The 19831-nt window shown below is 43.5% G+C and overlaps 2 protein-coding genes across 5 annotated transcripts in view; one reads left to right on the top strand and one right to left on the bottom strand.

Annotated features, from left to right (window-relative positions):
* The window catches only part of fam20a (FAM20A golgi associated secretory pathway pseudokinase), a 46373-nt gene extending 38491 nt beyond the window's left edge, over positions 1-7882 (top strand). For both annotated transcript variants that reach the window (XM_055653970.1, XM_055653969.1), the window contains 3 exons: positions 1167-1248; positions 3373-3432; positions 4948-7882. In XM_055653970.1, the coding sequence (XP_055509945.1) occupies positions 1167-1248; positions 3373-3432; positions 4948-5215 (410 nt within the window). In that variant the 3' untranslated portion in view covers positions 5216-7882. The remainder of the gene's footprint in view (positions 1-1166; positions 1249-3372; positions 3433-4947) is intronic.
* Positions 7883-8711: 829 nt separating this feature from the next.
* LOC129708296 (platelet-derived growth factor subunit A-like) overlaps positions 8712-19831 on the bottom strand; it is a 55754-nt gene continuing 44634 nt past the window's right edge. For all 3 annotated transcript variants that reach the window (XM_055653966.1, XM_055653968.1, XM_055653967.1), the window contains 3 exons: positions 18061-18254; positions 14575-14687; positions 8712-9215 (listed from right to left, as the gene is read on the bottom strand). In XM_055653966.1, the coding sequence (XP_055509941.1) occupies positions 9176-9215; positions 14575-14687; positions 18061-18254 (347 nt within the window). In that variant the 3' untranslated portion in view covers positions 8712-9175. The remainder of the gene's footprint in view (positions 9216-14574; positions 14688-18060; positions 18255-19831) is intronic.

Raw genomic sequence — 19831 nt, 5'->3', positions numbered from 1 at the left:
AGGAGCCCGAAGGCTGTGGGGGGGGATGGGAGGACTGGGAACCAGCAGGGGGACTGAGGAAGCTGAGGGAGGAGACTGATGAGCAAGGACTAACAAAATTGGGAGAATTCTATATCTGGCGTACCGTATCTGCTAACAATTCTAGCAAAAATGTTTCGTTAACCTGGTAACAAAAATTCACTTGGCTTAAATTCTAAGGCAGCCATCAAACTGTCTTCTCCACAGTGTTTTTTGGTAGAATTTTCATAGAGGTTCATGCCCCCAGGATGCAGACTCCCCAAACGGAATATGAGGTGCTGTTCCTCCAATTTCCGGTGCTGCTCGCTGTGGCCATGGAGGAGACCCAGGACAGAGAGGTCGGAGACGGAGTGGGAGGGGGAGTTGAAGTGCTGAGCCACCGGGAGGTCAGCTTGGTTATTGCGGACCGAGCGGAGGTGTTCGGCGAAACGATCGCCCAACCTCCGCTTGGTCTCACCGATACAGATCTGCTGACATCTAGAGCAGCGGACGCAATAGATGAGGTTGGAAGAGGTGCAGGTAAACCTCTGTCGCACCTGGAACGATTGCTTGGGTCCTTGAACGGAGTCGAGGGGGGAGGTAAAGGGACAAGTGTTGCATCTCTTGCGGTTGCAAGGGAAAGTATCACATCTCATTCCTGGCGAAGTCGTTTTGGCACTGAAACTAGCAAAGGTATACCATCCAATTTCTAGAATATTATTTTTTAATTGTTGTAAGAGAAACTGCCGAAGGATGAAAAGAACAAGAAAAACCACCTTGGGCTGATTTACAGGAGATAGGCACAAAAAGCTGGAGTAACTCAGCAGGTCAGGCAGCAATTCTGGAGAAAAGGAACGTTACTCTGGAGAAAAGGAACGTCACCCGGAGTGACCCGTTGAGTCACTCCAGCTTTTTGTGTCTATCTTCAGCTTACACTAGCATCAGCTTCCTACACATTTCGGTTGTTGATATGCAGGTTTCGTTTTAGATTCAGTGATGAATATTTCAAATTAATGATATCCTGTCTTCATCACAAATTGTGTTAAAGTTTGTTAAACTGCTCGTCAGGCCTCAAAGTAAATATTTTAAGGAAGGATATCTTAAGGGCTATAAGGACAACTCTGGTGAACTGCATTACCTTCAGTCAATGTTTCTAAATTTGCTTCCAGGAAATATGGATCGCCATCACTTTGAGGTCTTCACAAAGTTTGGAAAGGATGGCTATATCATTCACTTCGACAATGCCAGAGGGTAAAACCTTTGCTTATCTTTGAGTATAAAATGCAATTAATATAATATGTGCCGATTCCATAATAAAATATTTTAACCCTTTTTAGCAATAGTGACATACCCTTACCTGAGGTCTTGCAATATACCCTAGTGTGCGGAATATTGGCGCAACTTATAGAGCTGCTTCCTTACAGTGCCAGACACATGGATTTAATCCCTGGCCTTGGGTGCTGTCTATGCAGAGTTTGCACATTCTCCCTGTGACCCTGTGGGTTTTCTCCGGGTGCTCCTGTTTCCTCCTATATCCCAAAGACATACGGATTTGGAGTTTAATTTGTCTCTTTAAGTTGCCCCATCGTGCGTATGAAGTGGATGCGAAAGTGGGATAACTTAGAACTAGCGCAAACAGGTGATCGTTGGTCGGCGTGGGCTCACTGGGCCTGTTTCACGACTTTACCTCTAAACAAAACTAAGTAAGATAACTGTGCAAGATCACAACCAAGGATTACTGTATCACTGATTACTCTCCAGGTTGTGTTGCTCTGATTTGGAGAACATAGAAAGCACAGCATAGAAACAGGCCCTTCGACCCACAATGTCTGTTGTGAATATGATGCCAAGCCAAACTAATCTCACCTGCCTGATCCATACCCCTCACATCCACGTGGCTGTCCAAAAGTCTTGAATGCCACAATCGCATCTTCCTCCACCACCCCGGCAACATATGCCAGGCACCTATCACCCACCTTGCAAAGAAGCCTAGGTGGAAAAAAAATGTTCTTTTTGCTCCCCTGGAACTTCCTGTTTACCTTCAACAAGCAAGAGAACCCCCAGAATTAATGAAAGACACTGAGTATTAGAGACACAAAGACTTATTTCAAATCTGCACTGCTGCATTTACTTTTGTTGGGTCCAGCCTGTTGCAAAGCCACAACTCTATATTTATCTTGCACCTTCACTGTGGCAAAATGTTTTAAGGCTCTTCCCAGGTGCATCTTCCATCAAGATTTGACACCTGCTCACATATGAAAACATTAGGGCAGATTATAAAAAGGTTCATCAGAGGAAGGTTTTAAGTAAGAGTCTTCAAAGAGAGAGTTTTTGCAAGAATTTTAGATTTCAGGCCTCAACACAACACAACGCTACGAGGCCTAATTAAAATTGGAGATGCCTCAGAAACCAGAATTGAAGGAGCACGAGTAACTCTAAGGATTGTTAGCGGTTGCAGATCAAGGGGGAGATGAGACCATTAAAAAATTTGAAAAGCAGGATATTCATTTCAAAACCAAGGCATTGGTGGACCAGGAGCCCATATGAGCCACCAAGGCGAGGAGTGATGGCTGAAGAGAATGCTACACGTTAAGATGTGGACAGGAGAGTCTTGAATGGTTTTAAACTTGGCCAGAGTGAAGAATGGAAGGCCGGCTAGTTAAGTCAAGAGGGACAAAAACATGGACAAAGCTTGTCACGGCAGATGAGTTTAGGCAGGACAGACTCATATCATTGATTAGGCCATGGTTTGATATAGCGTTCATTTAAATGTGTGCTTATTTCAGCACGTCAATCTAATAAAGCTCAGGAACTTGTATTGGAGTTGCCTGTTAATACATGTCCACCACACATTATTTGGCAACTGGTGGTCTGGCACCTCCTTTAGTCTGGATAAAATTATGAGAGGGCACACTTGAAATCATCCAACCCCCCCCCAACCCCACCGGCGAAGTTGCCCCAAAAATATGGTACCTAGTCGGTTGAGGCGGCCGATCTTGACCTCATCTGGACGTCCGCTCTGATGGGCGAGTAGCATTTGCCCCCTGCGGCCAAAGCTCCAGAACTATGGAACTCCGTAACTCCGGCCTGACCAGAGCCAGCAGATCCATTCCCATAGCCGACTACCGTGGCCAACTTCGCATGCCGGTATCTTGCTCCCCCCCCCCCCCCCCCCCCCCATTACCCCCAGACCATTACCTCTGTTGATCTGGAGAAACGTAAAATTTGGCAAGGCTCTGGAACCAAGGGTGCCGGAAAATCGGTGGTGGACCTGTACCAAATCATTTCTGACCACTTCATGCCAGTCAGTACATCTGGATAACATCTGCCAACTTTGGCACGGCAGCCTGTAACACATTTCCTTCTTTTTGTTAGGTTTGGGAAACACTCACACGATGAACTCTCCATCCTCGCCCCCCTCATTCAGTGCTGCAGGTAAAGCCACATATATTATATAAATGAGGGGGAGTTGGGTCAAAATGGTGTGTCTATGCATCAGGTATAATTTGGGTCTGATCTAACAGCGGCTCTGTCTGCATTATATGGGTAGGAAGGCACTGCAGGTGCTGGTTTACACCGAAGATAGACACAAATTCCTGGAGCAACTCAGCGGGTCAGTTGCGGAGCAAAGGAATAGGTGACGTTTCGGATAGATTAAGGGTCTGTAAAGACATGGTGTTATACTGTTTGACATGGTGCTTTGGTCTTATTAAGACAATGAATGGATAAACTCAAACAACATGCCTTTGTGGGCGGTCCCAGCGGGTAGAGCTGCTGTCTCACAGCATGTGCGGACGTGGCGTCAAAGGACGAGAAGCCGAAGCAAAGAAGTCGAAGCCAAATAGCCGAATGGAAACGAAGCCGAAACGCCAAATAACCGAAAAGGCGGGACGCCTAAAAGCAAACTAACCGAATGGCTGCTTTGCCTAAAAGTCAAATAATGGCTTGTGTGGGAAAATAACCCCCACCCTCCCGTCTCCACCAGCCAGTTATGCGATGGACACGGGGGTCTGGAACAATCGCTGACAAGTTCCATCCCCCGGCGACGCCATGTCCGTTATTTGACTTTTCGGCAGAGCGGCATTCGGTGAGTTGGCTTTTAGGCGTCTCGCCCTTTCGGTTTGTTGGCGTTTCGGCTTTGGTTCCATTTGGCTATTTGGCTTCAACTTCTTTGCTTCGGCTTCTCGTTCTTCGACACCACGTCCGGGTACCGTCTCACAGCGCCAGAAACCCCGGCTCTGAGCTGCGTGGGCTTCCCCCCTCATACCAAAGGTGTGTGGTTTTGTAGATAAATTGCCCCTAGTGTGTAGTGAGTGGATGGGAAAGTGGGATAACATAGAATTAGTGTGAACAGGTGATTGATGGTCAGCCTGGTCTCGGTGGGCCGAAGGGCCTGTTTCCATGCTGTATCTCTAAATTAAACTAATAGATTAGTCCAGCAGTTAAAACTCTTCAAGTGTTTGAATGTCAAATCCTGCACTTTGATACAACGGCTTGTATAGGATTAATGAAATTCAGCCAATAATGTCCAGACTTCTGTATTTAACTGCGCAAGTACAGATGGTGGATATGACTCTCCTACTGTATTTACTTGATAATAGTTTCCATATGTTCATAAATTCAAGGAGCAGAATGACGCCATTCGGCCCATCATGTATACTCCACCATTCAATCATGGCTGATCCATCATTCCCTCTCAACCCAATGCACTTGCCTTCTCCCCATAACCCCTGACACACGTACTGCTCAAGAATTTGTCAATCTCCACCTTAAAAATATCCATTGATTTGGCCTCCACCGTCATCCGTGACAATGAATTCCACAGATTCACCACCCTCTGGCTAAAACAATTTCCTTTTTTGCTGCAAGACTTACAATTGTTCTCACCATCAAATCGGTGCCTTTATCTTCCAACTGGGGACCCTGATCGTTCAATTGTCTGTTTTACAGAATAAAGAAGTCGACCCTCTTGCGCTTGGAGCTTCTGTCACAGCCAGGGTATCAACTCAGTGATGTGATGCGGGAGTCCCTGCTACTTGACGTTCTCAGCCCGGTGCTGACTGAGCCTCACCTGCTCGCTCTCGACAGACGCCTGCGCTCAATACTGAGGACAGTGTGGGAATGCGTGCAACAGCACGGTGGAGCCGACGTGGTCACGGACGATGTGGGAGATGCGTTTGACGTCATGGACTTCAATAGCAGCCTGCTGGCCAGGTGACAGGCCACTAACGTCAAGGGAAGGGAGTTACGTATAAAAGCAAGAACTGCGACTTGATTGAGGATGGAACGCCCTTGAGAAACAAACTCTCAGTTGATGTCTTAGCATTTGCATTACACCTCGTGCCACTTTAAGCCTATGCTGAAGATATACTAACTGGTGACTGGCCCCGTCCATCTGAATTTCCAGGGTTTTTTCTGCGTTATTTCCCTTCTCGCCTCAACCAGTAGGTGGAGCCCCAGTTCATAGGTTAAATGTTGCGTTCTGCAGCGTCTACGAGTCCCACTGCCAGTCACGCCCAACCAGATGGGGCATGGACCTCCCTGCTAAACTTGGCACATCAGTATCATCGCTAGGGCACCAGCTTTAATTCCATCCCTGAGGCTGTAACACATGTCCAGTTACAAATCTATAAACTGGAGTTGGATGAGGAAACATCCTAGAGAGATGTGCATGCTCTGATGTTACGAGGATGTTGCCAGGACTCGAGGGCCAGAGCTATAGGGATAGGTTAAGCAGGCTTGGACTTTATTCCTGGGAGTGCAGGAGATTGAGGGGTGATCTTATAGAAGGTATAAGATGCTGAGCGGAATGTGACTTTAGAGATACAATGTGGAAACAGGCCCCTTGGCCTACCGAGTGTGCGCCGACCAGCAATCACCACCAGCACTATTGTACACACCAGTGACAAATTACAATTTTACCGAAGCCAATTAACCTACAAACTTGTACATCTTTTGAATTTGGGAGGAAACAGGAGCACCCAGAGAAAACCCACGTGGTCACGGGGAGAACATGCAAACACCGTATGGACAGCACCCGTAGTCGGTAACGAACTGGGGTCTCTGGCGCTGAAGGCAGCAACACTAGGCAAATCTCGGCAAATTCATTTCACTGCACCTTCGGGCTTTACTTTGTCTTCACCACTGCGCCACTGTACCACAAAAACTGTGTCTTATACCCAGAGTATGGGAATCAAGAATCATAGGTTTCAGGTGAGGGAGGAAAGATTTCATAGGAACCTGAGTGGAAACGTTTTTACACCAATGGTGGTAGGTATTTGGAACGAGCTGCCGGGGGAGGTAGTTGAGGCAGGTACTATCACAACATTTAAGAAACATTTAGACAGGTACGTGGATAGGACAGGTTTAGAGGGATATGGGCCAAATGTAGGTAGATGGGACTATTGGAGATGGGCCATGTTGGGCAGCATATGCAAGTTGGGCTGAAGGGCCTGTTTTCATGCTCTTTGACTCTATGACCCTATGACGGTGCTTTGGACAAGTTTACAGAAGAAATTTATCCTCATCAATGTCCAGAATAGGTGATATTTAATTTTGATTTTCTGATTCCTGATACAACATATCTGCTCTGACTGAAAGTGACCAAGCTCTGCTTGGATTCTCAATCCCAGCCAATCTGAACTTCGACCAGAAGTCAAAATAGGGCAGGACATAAACCAAGCACACCACAGTCCTCTCACTCCCTAATCAGTGACTCCCTACAGTTTTCCCCAATACACAACTCTTTTTGTCTTTCCGATTGTCAATACCACTCTCGGCTGAATTGTTCCGAGAGGTAGAATATGATCTTGAAGAATACTCCTCTGTTCCGCAACACCTGCACCACAAGTTGTACCCATGCCTGAGCTCGATATGTAGTTAGCACCTACCCACCGGCCAAGCATCTGTATGCAGCCAGCAGCAGTTGGCCAGGGGATGGGCAGGGCAGTGACTGCAGCTGAATGATTGAATTGATAGGCACCAGTGCAAGTTGGCAATGCATAAACCTTTCTGCTGAATTGCCAACATTGGACCACGGGGAGCTGAAGCAGCAAATTTCATGGACTCCACCTGAAGCATAGAAGCTTGACGTTGTTCACAGAACATTGAACCTTTACACAGAACATAGAAAAGAACAGCACAGGAAATTAAAAACTCTGCACAGAGAGCACCCGTTGTCAGGATCGAACCCGGGTCCCTGGTGCTGTAAGGCAGCAACTCTACTGCTGCACCACTGTGCCGCACCTAAATCCAATTGCTAATATTTTTACCAGATATCCCAAGATTTTGTGGTAGTTTTTACCTATTGGTGAAAAGATATTTCATTTATTTTTTAAATATGTCTACACTAAATACTTTGGATGTGTATTCATAATGAAGGGGCGGTGTGACTATGGTTGAGAACTCACTGACACTGGTCTGCATCTCATTGTCATGGCAACCAGACTTAGTTCAGTGCAGAGTTTATGCCTGTTGACCAACCTACACACACACACAGCCAGGTCATGACCATTGTGACCATAGGGTGAAAGGCAGAGGCACAAGGAACTGCAGATGCTGGAATCGTGAGCAAAAACACAAAGTGCTGGAGGCACTCAGCAAGTCAGGCAGCATCTCGTTTCGGAACCCTTCTTACGGACTGGATAAACAAGTGTTACTTTTCTCCTCATCAGCACCATTTGACTTCATCAGGTGAAAAACATTGACTATTCACCCTGTAACAGGGAAGCTTGTAAAATATAAGTTAAAATTATAATATAAAATAATGATTCAGCATTTTCTGCATTGAAAATGTACTATTTGTTTTTAATGAAGAAAATGGTCTTTAGTTTGTAGGAAGATATCTATCTCTTATGGGGGAATTAAAAATAATCTTTTATTCACTGATTTTTATTGCCTCCGAGAATCATTTTTTTGATTTGAATTTCTTTCAATGTCTAAATCAGTATCGTTTGAAATCTATCTCATCAATGTTGATGCTACGTCAATTGATCTTTATCCCATTGAAGTACATTTCTGTAGAAACAAGGAACTGCAGATGATAGTTCACACAAAAGTTAGACACAAAGTGCCGGAGTAACGCAGCGGGTCAGCCAGCATCTCTGGAGCAGAAAGATGAGTTATGTTTTGGGTCGGCACCCTTCTTCATATTGCTAGTCTTAAGAAGGTTCCAGACCAGAAACGCCACCCGTTCTTTTTCCCCAGAGATGCTGCCTGACCCGCTGAGTTACTCCAGCAATTTGTGTCTATCTGAAGTATATTCCTCCATGATTAACTGTGTGTAAAAGGAATGCTGAATAAGGTTGGCGCAAATATTTTCAGTTTCCTGCAGGGTGGAAAAGTTGATGGAAATCTTCATTGCTACCCCCAATTAATAGATGTAGGAACACCTGCAATGGAAATAGAGAGGCAGAGCAGTTTAGGGAGCAAAATCCCCCAAATTTAGGACTTTGGTAGCTGAAGGCACTGCTACTGAAGATAGAGCCATTAAAATGGGAAATGATCGAGGCCAGTATTGGAGATGCACAGATACTTTAGAGGTTCCCGGTTCAATATTAGCATCTAGGAGAGTGACCTGAATATTTTATCTGTTCATACTCGGGATACCTTCATTATCACTTGCTTTGATTATTCATTCAACAATCACTTAGACTTACTTACTTACTTAGACTTACTTTGCAGAAATTAAGGCCAGACCAAAACTTTTTTTTTTTTTTTTGCTTTATTATATATCTGTTTGCAGTTTTTTTGTTACAGATCTTCAGTGTGAACCGTAAGCCCCTTACCAGCAAAATGAAAGCTTAGAAACTAAACAAAATGTCTCTCTTATCCAGAGTCGCCAGTCTGAGGGTCGCTCCTCTCCGTATATTGTGAGACTGCCGCAAGTTGGAGAGGTGTAGACCGTGGAGAGGTGTAGAAAAGGCAAGGAAGCTCTTGTCCGTTATTGCACATCACATGTGGACCAGGCAGGGCCCAATGTGAGCAAGAATCCATAGCACAAAACATCCCATTCGCCCCAGCTCCACATGGCCTTCATTGGGGATTGGGCTGAAGGGAAGAATGCCTGCATAGTCCAAAAAGAGTGAAAGAGAATACTGCCTCTTTAATGCATGCAATATATTAGTTGTTTCTCATTGACGTGCTTTGTAGTCTTGTGTGCCAGCTCAAAGGTTGCCTCTCAGTTGTCAGTTGATTGTTTGTAATATTTTGAGGGGAACCTGGAAAAGAAACAAAATGTTGAGTTTAAGGGTACAGTGCAGAAACAGGCCCTTCAGCCCACCGTACACTAACACTATTCCGCATTCAAGAGGGACAATTTATAACCATACTGAGCCGATTAACCTACAAACCTGTACATCTTTGGCGTGTGGGTGGACACCAAGACCCCGGAGAAAACCGACACAGGACACGGGGAAAACATGCAAACTCCATACAGACAATCACCCATAGTCAGGATCAATTCTGGGACTCAGCAACTCTACCGCTGCGCCACCGTAAATTTCTCTAATTTCTTGAATTCTAGCGAATTCTCAACAGATTTCTTGAATTCTACAAGATTTCTTTAACTTGACCCCTGCATTCCCTCTTTCCCCTTCTCCCGCCTCCGCTACCCTAGTCATCCTACTAGTTCCACAGTTCACGTCCTTGAATCCCTTCGTTTATCAACTCTTCCCCAGCCAACAATGGGCCACTATTGTCTCCACCCGCCCTTGGTCATCTGTTGCTGGCCCTGCTTTGTTCCGGCCTTCTCTTACCTCCAATTTCCTCCCCCCTACTTTCAGTCTGAAGAAGGATCCCGAAACAAAACGTCACCCATCCTTTTTCTCTAGAAGATGCTGCCTGACCCGCTGAGTTACTCCAGCACTTTATGTTTATCTTCGATATAAACCACCATCCACACAACATGATTATGGTATTCAGGATTAGCTGCTTGAATGCATCTCAACACTTGTTCAAGCACCAAAGCAGCTCCTCAGTGGAATCAAGTGTTGGCCCTTAACCCACGGATTATATCACCCGATAATATGATATTGGGTCTCATTATTGGCCATAATATTACCCAATATCATATTAACCTGCAGCCAAGGTTAATATGATATTCCCTCTGTTGACTGAAACATGAAAGGTGGTTCACCAGTCTCAACTATTCCTGGGATGTGCGCATTTTAGGCATAAAACCCAGGTATATCCATTCCCATTTCTGAAGGTTAAAGGTTTGACTGATGTGAAATTTAACACAATTCAGTCTGTAAGACACTGAAAGCCTTTGTTACAGGTTGAGGCTGCGGTGCTTGCCGATCAAGATTGGGGAACATTCACTCTGCAACCAGACCTGTGTAGATAGTGATAGTTGCTGATAGAGGAACCCAGGTGAATTTGACACCTCTCCTGTTGAACAGGGGAAGTTTAAATATTTCATGAGGTCCTTTTTCTAAGATACGTGAGATACAAAATGCGTACTGTACAAGGTATTTTTCTATAGTGATGGCATCTTTTAAATGTCACGTTGTAGTTTAGTTTAGTTTAGTCCAGTTTAAAGATACAGCGTGGAAACAGACCCATTGGCCATTGAGTCCATGCCGACTAACAATCACCCGTACACTAGTACTATCCAACATACCCGGGACAATTTACACAAGCCAATTAACCTACAAACCTGGACTTCTTTGGAATGAGGGAGGAAACCGGAGCACCCGGAGAAAACCCACACGGTCCCAGGGAGAAGGTACAAACTCCGTACAGAGAGCACTCATAGTCAGGATTATCTGGTGTGTGTGAGGCAGCAACTCTACCGCTGTGCACCGTGCCAGCCCACTGTTCTATAGTGGTGGCATCTTTTAACAGTGCTTTTATTTATTCAGTTAGAGGCTATGGGCGTCGTAAACAAGGCCGACATTTCCAACCCATTGTTTGTTTATGTTTGAGAAGGAGATGATGAACTGCTGCTGCAGTCAATCTGATGGAGGAATGGTAACAGTGATCTCGGGAAGTTCAAGATTTACACCAGTGTGATTATAAACCTATTGAAGATAATAGGCACTTTGGATAATTAGGCACAGACTCAATAACCCAGCTTGGAACAATATGCACGATTTTCCCATGTTTCTAAGAATCTTGAACTATGTTTCCTGTGACCTGTCAATAGTGCAAATAGTTTCTCAAACTGGGAATGTCTTATCTCTGGTCTTTTTTGCAAAAATGAAACCCTTAAATGAAGTAGAGAATATTTCACATCCAAACTCTGAATTCCCACAGGCTCCACTACAGCCTCTTGTGGAGGCTATAACCTGTTTCCTGCTTTAGACTGCTGGTCAGAAGCAGAGGACAACTGTATAATGCACACGCTCCCATAATCCAGACTGCAAAAATCAATTATGAACATAGAACATAGAAATGTACAGCACAGGAACAGGCCCTTCAGCCCACAATGTTAATGCTAAACATGATGCCATGTTAAACTGATCTCATCTCCCTATACTCGATCCATATCCTTCTATTCCCTGCACTTCCATGTGCCTATCTAAAAGTCTCCTAAATGCCACTGTCGTATCAGCCTCCACCACCACCCCTGGCAATGCGTTCCAGGCCTCCACCATTCTCTGTGTAAAAAAAAGCTCCGCACATCTCCATTAAAAGTTTCCCCTCTCATTTTATTTCTATGCCCTCTAATGTTGAACAATTCCACCTTGGGGATAAAGGTTCTGACTATCTACCTTATCTATGCCACTCGTAATTCTTTTATATAGTCTAATTCATTCATATAAAAAATCTCTCAATTACTGTGACTTTCCTGCCGTTTCCTGCTATATCTTTTGCAACTCTTGAAGCCCTGGTTTGTAACTCTTGTAGAAAACATATGAAGTGCATTGATGAGATAATACTCTTTGGGTGAAATCAAAAACCTTGGAGATAAGCAGCAGGTCAGGCAGCATCCGTGTACAGAGAGAGTTAACTTGGAAGTTGATTGGGAATGGGAAAGGCCAAAGGTAAAGAGGACTTAAAATGTTCAATAGTTCAATGGTACTTTATTGTCAGATGCACCAAGGTACGGTGAAACTCTTTTTTGCATATGGTTCGGTAAAAGTATTAGTATAAAGAAGGTAGACACAAAATGCTGGAACGGGACAGGCATCATCTCTGCATAGAAGAATGGGTGACATTCTTCTTCTTTGAAGGGTCTCACCTCGAAACGTCACCAGAGATGGTGCCCGTCCCGCTGAGTTACTCCAGCATTTTGTGTCTATCGTCGATATAAACCAGCATCTGCAGTTCCTTCTTACACAAAGTATTAATATGCATAAGAACATCTTAGATTAAACAACCAGTGTTTAGAAATAATACGCTGAGGCAGTGTAGAAGAATTGCCATGTTTGGTACCATTTTCAAGTCACAGTAGAGAATGGCAGAGGAGAGGAGGAAAGATAGGGGAAAGCATATACATGATTGTGGGATGACAAATGGTAACATTATGCAAGTCAAAATGAAATGGTAATTGATCTCTTCCCCACAAAAGTGACAGGAGATGGTATAGATGGAGGAACAAAGAATGATCCAACATTTGAACCCAGTGTTGAGTGGAGAAGAGTCTAATTTACATTTGCTGGTAAATTAAATGCTTTTCTTTCAGCTCATAATGAGCTTCACTGGAAAATGTGCAAGTCTAAGGGCACAGAGATCACTGGAGATGTTGAGCAATGAGGTGAAGTGACGGGCAACTGGAAGCTGAGGGTCTCATTTGCATTCTGAACACACTCGTTTCCCGATACATATTTAGCCTCTACGTTGTAAAAGGCTCCATAGCGTCCTGGAGTAAGTCAGCGGTCAAGCACTTTTTTACTCCAGCACTTTGTCCTATCTTTAGTAAACCAGCATTTGCAGCCTACAATGTCCACGTTGTTACGTGTGGATTCATTGGAACAAAAGGCTATTCATATTGTTGACGCTAGGTGGAGCACTTCTCCATTCCAAGATCTGAGTGCTGATTGTTATTCGTGTAAGTAGCAAATGTTCCCAGACCACGTTCACCAGGTGATATTCACTTTGAAATCCCATTCCTCTAGTGTGGGAATGGAACAGAGATTATAGAAAGACTGAGTGAGAGGGTAAAGATCTGCCAAGTGGTTTAATAGAACATAAAACTGTACAGCTTTTCCCATCCGTACTACCTGGCACTTTCCCTTGCAACCGCAAGAAATGCTACACTTGTCGCATCACCTCCCCCTTTCTTGAAGGGTCTCGATCTGAAATGTCATCCATTCCTTCTATCCATAGATGCTGCTTGTTCCGCTGAGTTACTCCAGCATTTTGTGTCTATCTTGTGTCACATGTATGTTCCGTGAATGGTGTTAAAATAAATCTTTAATGATCATTTCACTGTTCAATCTATAAAAGTAACAATGTTCACTTTATCTACGGCCTGTTTCCAGAGCTAACATGAATAAAGACCAATCCATCCGAGTAAATTAAGATTTGTTCCAACTTCACTGTGCTGTCCATACGTGACAATAAAGAAACATTGAACCAGGAGAGTTTGTATCCTGGCCAATATTTATTCCCTAATCTATTTCATTAAAGCCAAACAATCTGATCATTTATTTCAGTCTGAGAAAGGGTCTCGACCCAAAACATCACCCATTCCTTCTCATCAGAGATGCTGTCTGTCCCACTAAGTTACTCCAGCACTCTGTGTCTATCTTCGATTTAAACCAGCATCTGCAGTTCCTTCCTACACCTGATCATTTCTTTAGTTGGAGTTTATGGCAGCACTTTTAAACACTTTGGTTAATAGAAACATAGAAACATAGAAATTAGGTGCAGGAGTAGGCCATTCGGCCCTTCGAGCCTGCACCGCCATTCAATATGATCATGGCTGATCATCCAACTCAGTATCCCGTACCTGCCTTCTCTCCATACCCCCTGATGCCCTTAGCCACAAGGGCCACATCTAATTCCCTCTTAAATATAGCCAATGAACTGGCCTCAGCTACCCTCTGTGGCAGAGAGTTCCAGAGAATCACCACTCTCTGTGTGAAAAAAGTTCTTCTCATCTCGGTTTTAAAGGGATTCCCCCTTATCCTTAAGCTGTGACCCCTTGTCCTGGATTTCCCTAACATCGGGAACAATCTTCCTGCATCTAGCCTGTCCAACCCCTTAAGAATTTTGTAAGTTTCTATAAGATCCCCTCTGAATCTCCTAAATTCTAGAGAGTATAAACCAAGTCTATCCAGTCTTTCCTTTTATGACAACAATTGCTCTTAACAGCAAAACAACTTTGGATCTGTGCTTACAAATAATGGTGTGTTAACTTCTATCTTATTATTAGTGTGTTTGGAAAATGTAATGTTTGCTGTGTTCTTTACATCAGTTCCATTGTTTGCCTGACACATTTGGTTTATTTTGTGTCATCATAGAAATTCTAGCATCACCCTACACAAATAATATTTGGCATGGATTGGAAAATTGTATGAATCTTTTGATATCTGAAGCTGGCTGTATCCAAAACATTGCGACCCACCGTGACTTAGAACAAAGACCGTGTGACATCGAGTCAATTGGAAGTAAAATGTGGCCCCTCACCTTGGATGATGTAGCTTTGCGAGCTCTGTACAGTTACAGCTTAGATGCTCTCTGATGCTTACAGTGTGAATGGTGAGTTCTTTCCGACCATATCGATAAGATAACTTGGCAATCTGCAAATTAAGAATAGTACTTAATCGTACTTAATAGTACTCAGTCCAAATTGCTTCTATCAATACTTCCGTGAAGTATATAGGCAAAGAAACATAAGAAATGGCATCAGCAATGAAATAAGGATTCCTTGATGTTGGCTGCGGGGCACAATAACGGACGGACGAGGAGAGAAATGTCGGATCCAAGGAAGGTGATGGCTTGAAGCCTGCAGCAGCCTGGGACTCGTCCGGATAGGGAACTAGAGCATGGACTGGACTTTGAAAATGGCAGTGGAAAGAATTACCTTTTTCAAACTTCAAATTATGGATTCTGACTTAATTCCCTGCATCTCTGTAAACTAATTCTGCACACTTTGCTAATCGGGGATGTGCTTAGTTAGGGTAATACTATACTGGACCGTTTATAAGAAAATGATTTCACTTTGCGTTTCCACAGGTGACAATAAAAGCACCATTGAATCCTTGAATAACAGCAGATCCAAGAGTTAAAAAACAAGATTGCATAAATAATATAGTCAAGTTCATGGTTTGCATGAATTCAAAACGTTAAGACAGGTTAAAGGTTCAGGAGACAACACTTCCGATTCTTGGGTTTTGGAACTGATACAAGCTTGGTTTATTGGCATTAAATAGATCTGAATTCGGAATGAAATCCAAAATGAGACATTCCAACATCTTATGATTAATTTGGGCAACATTTGAAGAAACCTTTCCATAAAACCCCAGTCTGCCCACTCATTAAATAGCATTGCAGGTTATTATTTACTAGTTCTATGTTCTAAAAAAAATGTAATTTCAGCGAAATAATGTATTTTTTTGATTCTCGCTGCCTAAATTAGGTTAAATTTGACTTAATGTACATCCAAAGTAAGCACATTCACAAGGATGTGTTTCATTAAGTGCCAGGTTGCTTAAGCTTGGTCAATAGTGAGTAGGTGTTGTGCACAAATGTGGTTGGGGCCAGTTCCTTTTCTTGCATTCTGTCCCAAATCCTGTAGAGCTTACAAACTGAAATATCCAAACACAAAAAGCAAAATAGGGCAGATGTTGAAACTCTGAAATAAAACACATAATACTGGAAGATCTCAGCGTCAGATAGTAACTGTGGAGAGAAAACAGATTGATGACTTTGATTTGAACTGGGAAAGTTGTTGTATTTCACTCTATACGGACCCTGCTTGATCTGTAGATTATTTCCCCCATTTTCTGCAATTATTACCCAATGCAAATCTACGTTCTAGTGGAAACAATTACCTTCTTTAATCTTCAAATTATGGATTCTGTGTTAATTCCCTGCATCTCTGGTGTCTTCTTTGCCTATCTTTCCACCATAGAGATCCCAGCCGCTAACAAGTTGAATTGTAGTTAGTAGTTGACCACAATGTTATACACACCAGAGTGTTTCACTGTATCTCAGTGCACTTGACAATAATAACTATTGTCAATACCACCCTACGCTCCACCCCATCTCGTGGCTGAAATTTTAGGATATCACATCAGTCACTTTTGTATCTTCGGTGTGTTCAACGTAGCCCAGACCACCACACAAACCAACCTCCCTTCCATTGACTCCATCTACACTTCACACTGCCTCGGCAAGGCCACCAGCATAATCAAGAATGAGTCTCACCCGCATCACTCCCTCTTCTCCCGTCTCCCATCAGGGACGAGGTAGGGAAGTTTGAAAACGCACACCTCCAGATTCCGGGACAGTTTCTTCCCAGCGTTGACCATGGCAACTTAACCATCCTACCAACAACTAGAGTGCAGTCTTGACTTACCATCAACCCCATTGGAGACTCTTGGACTATCTTTAATCAAACTTTACCAAACTTTATCTTGCACTAAACATTATTCCTTTTATCCTGTACACTGTGGACAGCTCAACTGTGGTAAATGTATAGTCTTTTCATTGACTAGATAGCATGGAACAAAAAAGCTTTTCAATATGCCTCAGTAACTGTGACAATAATAAACTAACTTTAAACTTAGCAAATCTTTGTAAATTTTCCGAATCAATGTCGGTTATTTCAGTTAGGACAACTCACACTTTGCAACCTTGAAACCAGGACATGATACACCATTACTTGGCTCTACCTTGAAGGAAAATTGTTCAGGAAATTAAAAAATACGTCATGAAAATGTTTGAATGGGGAAATGAGAGTTGGCTTCATTCAGCCAACACTAGCACCACAGATTCTCATTGACCTAATTCAACGTTCGTGGAGTAAAAATGGCTGAAATATTTACCCATGTCTCAATGGTGGCCCTTTTCAAATATTGAAATATCTCTCTAGTCCAGAAATGGGCCAAATAAAGAGCAGACACATTTAGCATACAAATATTGGACTTCAAAACAGGTGTGGCTACTGAGTGAGCAGCTTTCTAATTTAGAAGGCATCGATGACAAGAATCAAAAAATAAATTATTTTGCTGGAATGACACTTTTGAATTTAGTTTATTTTAGTTTACAAAAGTGAAAAGCTTTTTTGTTGCCTGCTGTCTGGTCAGCGGGAAGACTATACATGATTACAATCAATCCATCCACAGAATACAGATACGGGATAAAGGGAATAACATTTTGTGCAAGATAAAGTCCAGTAAAGTCTGATTAAAGATAGTCCGAGAGTCTCCAATGAGGTAGATGGTAGCTCAGAACCACTCTAGTTGGTGATAGGATGGTTCAGTTGCCTGATAACAGCTGGGAAAAAGCTGTCCCTGAATCTGAAGGTGTGTGTTTTCACACTTCTGTACCTCTTGCCTGGTGGGAGAGGGGAGAAGAGGGAATGTCCGGGATGAGACTTATCCTTGATTATGCTGGTGGCCGTGCCGTGGCAGAGGGAGGTAAATGGTGAATGGAAGGGATATTGGTTTGCATTATGGTCTGGGCTGCATCCACAATTCTCTGCAATTTCCTGGATGGAGCAGTTCCCAAACTATGCTGTGATGCATCCCAATAAAATGCTTTCTACGGCGCATCTGTAGAAGTTGATGAACCTGCAATTCTATTTAATTAGTGGGCAGACTGGGGTTTATGGAAAGTTTTCTTCAAATGTTGCCGAAATTAATCATGAGATGTTGGAATGTCTCATTTTAGCTTTTATTCCAAATATAGCTCCATTGAATGCCCATGAATCCACCTTGTTTCAGCCCCAGCACCCAAGAATCTGAAGTGTTTTTGCCTGAACCTTTAAGGAGTTTGGCTAAACATATTGAATTTGCGTACGCCAGAACTTAACTATATTATCTTTGTGGACAGTATTGACTTACTGAGTGGAGTTACCTTGGGAATTAATTGACAGGATACTGAGCAGACTTTCGAAATCTTATAAAAAGCTGTGGTTACAGAATCTAAACACGTTGCAGTACCTACCTGAAAGGATCTGTAACTTGCATGAGACGGAATGCATTTATAAGTCTTGGTGTTACAACAACCGGAACAGCGCTGAACTTCAACACACGATGGCCACAGGAAGAAGCCCACTGAAGTAGGGTCCACTTTATACCGAGGAACATCGACCGTGACTATTCTTGTTTTGCATCCAGCTGCTTTTGGTCTGCTGTGCACTTTGATTATGAGGAGAGAAAATTGAAAAATTATTGCTTTCAAAGTACATTCTCGCCTATTTTTAGTGGTAGTTTAGTTTAGAGATACAGTGGTCCCTTCGACCCACCGAGTCCGCACCGACCAACAATCCCTGCACGTTGACACTACCCTACACACACTATGGACAATCTTTTACATTTATACCAAACCAATTAACCTACAAACCAGTACGTCTTTGGAGTGTGGGAGGAAACCGAAGTTCTCGGAGAAAACCCACGCAGGTCACGGGGAGAACGTACAAACTCCGTACTGACAAGTCAGGATCGAATCCAGGTCTCTGGCTCTGTAAGCGCTGTAAGGCAACAACTCTACCCCTGTGCCACCGTGTTGCCCATTCTACCTTGAATTCCTAAACTCCCCGCCTGGTTGGGCTGACAACAGAAATAGAATGTTGCATTAGTTGTGACAAGAAATGCCCTTTCCATTTCCTCCAGGGAATGGAAATGCACATTGCATACATCTGCCCCTAACACAGCACCTAGCTCCCAGAAAACAAAATATGTGTGCCTGTTATTCTGACTCATGTTCATTAGCAGTGGGTGCAGAGTTAGGCCATTCGACCCATTCAGTCATGGCTGATCTATCTTTCCCACTCAACCCCATTCTCCTGCCTTCTCCCCATAACCCCTGATACCCGTCCTGATCAAAAATCTATAAATCTACACTGTAAAAATATCCATTGACCTGACCTCCACAGCCTTCTGTGGCAGTGAATTCCACAGATTTGCTGCCCTCTGACTAAATACATTCCTCCTCATATCCTACCTAAAGGTATGACCTTTTTATTCAGAGGCTATGGCCTCTTGTCCTAGGCCGTCCCACTAGTGGAAACATCCTCTCAACATCCACTCTATTCAGGCCTTTCACTATTCGGTATGTTTCAATGAGGTTCTGCTCATTCTTCTAATCTTCAGCGAGGACAGGCCCAGTGCCGCCAAACACTCATCATGGACTCATCCAGAGATGGTGTTTTTTGACATAGAAACTTAGAAAATATGTGCAGGAGTAGGCCATTCGACCCTTTGAGCCAGCACCGCCATTCATTATGATCATGGCTGATCATCCAGAATCAGCACCCTGTTCCTGCTTTCTCCCCATATCCCCTGATTCCATTAGCCCTAAGAGCTATATCTAACTCTCTCCTGAATACATGCAGTGAATTGGCCTTCACTGCTTTCTGTGGCAGAGAATTCCACAGATTCAAAACTCTCTGGGTGAAAATGTTTTCCTCATCCCAGTCCTTCTCTGCCTGTTACGACAAATATCTCCATGACTGACTGATTGGCCTTATGAAAGTGTGAGGCCATATGCAAATTGGAGGAACAGCAGCTCTTATTTTGCTTGGGTAGCTTACAACCCAGCGGTATGAACGTTGAATTCTCTAACTTTAGGTAACTTATACAAACACTCCCCTCCCCCTTCCACCATTAAAAGTTGGTGAACCAGTTCCACAGTTCACAACGATGTATTCATCTTGGGATCACACCATCCCAAGCCAACAATCAGCCTATCGGAACCACCCTTCCCGAAGTCATGT

This window comes from Leucoraja erinacea, chromosome 23 (genome assembly GCF_028641065.1).
Source record: "Leucoraja erinacea ecotype New England chromosome 23, Leri_hhj_1, whole genome shotgun sequence".
NCBI lineage: Eukaryota > Metazoa > Chordata > Chondrichthyes > Rajiformes > Rajidae > Leucoraja > Leucoraja erinaceus.
This window is presented reverse-complemented; position numbering and strand designations above follow the sequence as displayed.